Here is a 3,894-nt window from a genome sequence, read left to right as displayed (position 1 = left end):
CCAATACTGCTCGTCATATTGTTGGCCTGATTGTAGCAGTAGAGATAGATCATGGTCGTTGGATTTCGCAGATGGATGGTTCATATTCACTAGAGGGTATCATAAAAAAGCTCAAAAATTAAGCATGCCTTTTAAATCGTGACGAAGGAAGTACGACATTGATTCGCGTGCTAATGCCCATTTATGGACGCATAATTAGGTTACCTCGAAGTTCGAACCTACTTCGAAACAGTACTGCGATCCCGCGTTAGCTCAATGCACACTGATCTTTCTCACGCCGGCTAGCAAGTCTCGTCGCCTAATAAGCTCTAGCTTAATTACATAGCCGCGATTGGCTTGCCATTCTTTCTAGATTGTGAAGTACCCTCTGTTTTTATCTACTTCACAACTGTATTAGTTTACGTGAAACGAAAAGTTTTAGCCGCGATTGACTTGCCATTCTCTCTAGATTATGGCGCAACGAAAAGTTGTATACGTGCCACTGATGCTAATCTGTAATCTGCCTCCACATCACATCACGGTCGCGTCTTTCCCCGAAGCCTCGCCTCTTTGCCAGCCTAGCTAATAGCCATGCAATATGCATGCATGCATGCATGCAAGTATGCAAATGCAACCAGGTTGCGACGTACGAAAGGTAGCGTAGTGATCTAGGAGTACTGGGTTTGCGTGATGGAAGATATCATGGCGTTTCATGTCAAATGGTTTGATTAGCCTGGTCAACGGTTGCAAACGGCCGTTGGACGCCGACGCCTTAGCCGTCGGGTGTATTGTGTATAAATAGGCCATAGCTCAGGCTTAGCAAAACCATCCTTCCAGTGAGCAGCAGTCGAGTTAGGTGTCAACCCGGCATAGCACTGAGTTTTGCAGAGCAAATCAAGCATGGAGAAGCTCTCCATGGCGGCAACCATCTTCTGCGCCGTGGTCCTTGCGGCTCTGGCGGCGGCGGCCGGCGGCGAGGCGGCGGTCGTGGAGCACACCTTCGTCGTGAGTGCAATATCTATCTATCTATCTATCTATCTATCTATCTATCTATCTATCTATCGACTCCTATCTGGTTAATGTGGCATGTTGTTAATAACTTGTTGGTAGGATTAACATTGGAATATAATATTGCCCGTGGTTTTAGCATTACTCGTTTAAGCTAGGAAGGTCGTGAAGATCTCGTTAGTTGACTAATGACCAATCCATTATTTGATTATTAAAATGATGATGCTCAGGTGCACGAGATGAACCAATATTGACCAATGAATTATATTTGATTAATGATGTTCAGGTGCACGAGATGAACCAGACGCACCTGTGCAACACGACCAAGATTTACGTGGTGAACGGGCAGCTCCCAGGCCCGACCATCGACATCACCGATGGCGACACGGTTGTCGTCCACGTCGTGAACCGTCTCCCTCACGGGCTCACCATCCACTGGCACGGCGTCCGGCAGATCAGGAGCTGCTGGTCCGATGGCGCCGGCTTCGTCACAGAATGCCCGATCCCTCCCGGCGGCGAGCACATGTACCGCTTCAACGTCACCGGCCAGGTTGGCACGCTGTGGTGGCACGCTCATGTCACCTGCCTCCGCGCCACCGTCGCCGGCGCCTTCATCATCCGCCCCAAGGGCGGGAGGTACCCCTTCCCGACGCCCGCCAAGGACGTCCCCATCATCATCGGCGAGTGGTGGGAGCTCGACCTCGTCGAGCTCGACAGGAGGATGCATGACGGCAACTTCGACGACAACCCGCTGTCGGCCACCATCAACGGCAAGCTGGGCGACCTCAGCAATTGCTCCGGCAAGCCGGAGGAGAGCTTCGTCCTCGACGTGGTGCGCGGGAAGACATACCTGCTGCGGATCGTGAACACGGCGCTCTTTTCGGAGTACTACTTCAAGGTCGCCGGGCACACGTTCACGGTGGTGGGCGCTGACGCGAACTACCTGACGCCGTACAAGACGGACATGGTGAGCGTCGCGCCAGGGGAGGCCATCGACGTGCTCATGGCCGCCGACGCCCCGCCCGCGCACTACCACATGCTGGCGCTCGCGAACCAGCCGCCGGAGCCTGACCTGCAGATCCCGGGGTTCGTGTCCCGCGGCCTCGTCCGCTACGCCGGATCCTCCCACAACAACAATGGGTTGCCGGTGCCGACGCCGCTCATGCCCAGCCAGCACGACACCATGCCGTCCTACCACTTCCACAACAACCTCACCGGCCTCGCCCACCCGGACCGCCACCGCGTCCCCATGCACGTCGACGAGAGCATCTACTTCACGCTCGCCCTCGGCTCCATCTGCCGCAACGGCACCAAGACGTGCAAGCGCCGGCGGGGTCCCGAGACCATCGTGGTGGCCACCATGAACAACGTGTCCTTCCGCCACCCGACCAACACGTCGCTCCTCGAGAGGTACTACGACGGCCGGACGAGTGGGCTGTATACGGAGGACCTCCCCGACCATCCGCCGCACCCGTACAACTACACCGACCGCGCCCTCATCCCGCCGGGGCCGTTGGAGGAGGCGCTGGAGCCGACGTTCAAGGCGACCAAGCTACGGAGGTTCCGGTACAACACATCGGTGGAGATCATCTTCCAGAGCACGGCGCTGCTGCAGAGCGACTCGAACCCCATGCACCTTCATGGCTACGACTTCTTCGTCCTCGCCATGGGGATCGGCAACTACAACCCCAAAACGGACCCCAAGAAGTTCAACTACCACAACCCGCAGCTGAGGAACACGGTGCAGGTGCCCAGGACCGGCTGGGCTGCTGTGCGCTTCGTCACCGACAACCCCGGAATGTGGTACCTCCACTGCCATTTCGAGTTCCACATCATCATGGGCATGGCCACGGCGTTCATCGTGGAGAACGGGCCGACGCCGGAGACCAGCCTGCCCCCGCCGCCACCGGAATTCAAGAGGTGTGGCTCCAATGGCCTAACTCAGCCATAGAGATAATTAATCCGGATGAGGACTAAGGGCCTACTTATGAAAGTTGGGTCATGATAATTAGTAGTACAAAATAAGAACAAATAAGGGTGCACGTGGATTCTTCATTGTACCGACGGATGATTCTTACTGCAAAGAGATCTCTATTGTAAAAGATTTATATTTTTTTCAAATTTATTTCCAAATTGCAATAAAGTCGGACCACGATGATTCATTTTCTTACGTGAAAAGTAATAGACGAATGAATCATTGGTTTTTATTGATTATGATGCATATGCCTTGTAGACTTCTCCATTACCTCATGTTTTAGATGTACATGAAAAGTGTACAATGTGTATGAAAAAAATTAGACATCAAAACATATATTTGAAAAATATGTTAATCATTGTATTTAATAAATTTCGATCATCTTTTTAGATAATGTCAATCATCTATTTAGAAAAAGTTAATAGTGTCTTTATGATATCTTAATAATTTGAAAATTATTAAACGTGTTTAGGAAAAATATTTCTTGTGTACACGAAAAATGTACAATTTGTATGATAAAAGTAAAATTAAAAAATGTACAATTTGTATGAGAAAAGTAAAATCAAAACATATATCTTAAAAATGTGAATCACCTATTTCAAATATGTTAAATATATCTAATAAAACATTTCTTATGTATACAAAAAATGTACAATATGTATGCAATAAAGCACACATCAAAAAATATATCTGCAAAAATAATAATTATGTATTTGAAATATATCCAGCAAGTATAAAAAATCTTCCTACCATAGATTAAAAAAAACTCAATCCATATGAAAAAGTACACCTCAAAGCATATATTTAAAAAAATACTAATCATGTAATTAAAAAGTGATAAACAAGTATAAAATATTCCTTCCATATACAAAAAATACACAATGCGCATGAAAAATGAAAAAACCAAAGAAAACAAAGGAGCAAAAGAAAAA

General features: G+C 48.6%; 1 protein-coding gene across 1 annotated transcript; it reads left to right on the top strand.

Moving 5' to 3' along the window:
• The first annotated feature begins 817 nt into the window (after positions 1-817).
• On the top strand, positions 818-3,108 carry LOC123407265 (laccase-19-like). The gene is made up of 2 exons (XM_045100369.1): positions 818-984; positions 1,274-3,108. Exons 1-2 carry the CDS (start codon positions 880-882, stop codon positions 2,936-2,938), a joined length of 1,770 nt encoding a protein of 589 aa, XP_044956304.1. The 5' UTR covers positions 818-879; the 3' UTR covers positions 2,939-3,108.
• Positions 3,109-3,894: the final 786 nt, after the last annotated feature.

Source organism: Hordeum vulgare, chromosome 1H (genome assembly GCF_904849725.1).
Source record: "Hordeum vulgare subsp. vulgare chromosome 1H, MorexV3_pseudomolecules_assembly, whole genome shotgun sequence".
In the NCBI taxonomy this organism is placed as follows: Eukaryota; Viridiplantae; Streptophyta; class Magnoliopsida; order Poales; family Poaceae; genus Hordeum; species Hordeum vulgare.
This window is presented reverse-complemented; position numbering and strand designations above follow the sequence as displayed.

Coding starts and splice junctions, on each gene's coding strand:
- LOC123407265 (XM_045100369.1), top strand. CDS start 880: ATGGAGAAGCTCTCCATGGCGGCAACCATCTTCTGCGCCGTGGTCCTT. Junction 985..1,273: donor TCGTGGAGCACACCTTCGTC/GTGAGTGCAATA, acceptor AATGATGTTCAG/GTGCACGAGATGAACCAGAC.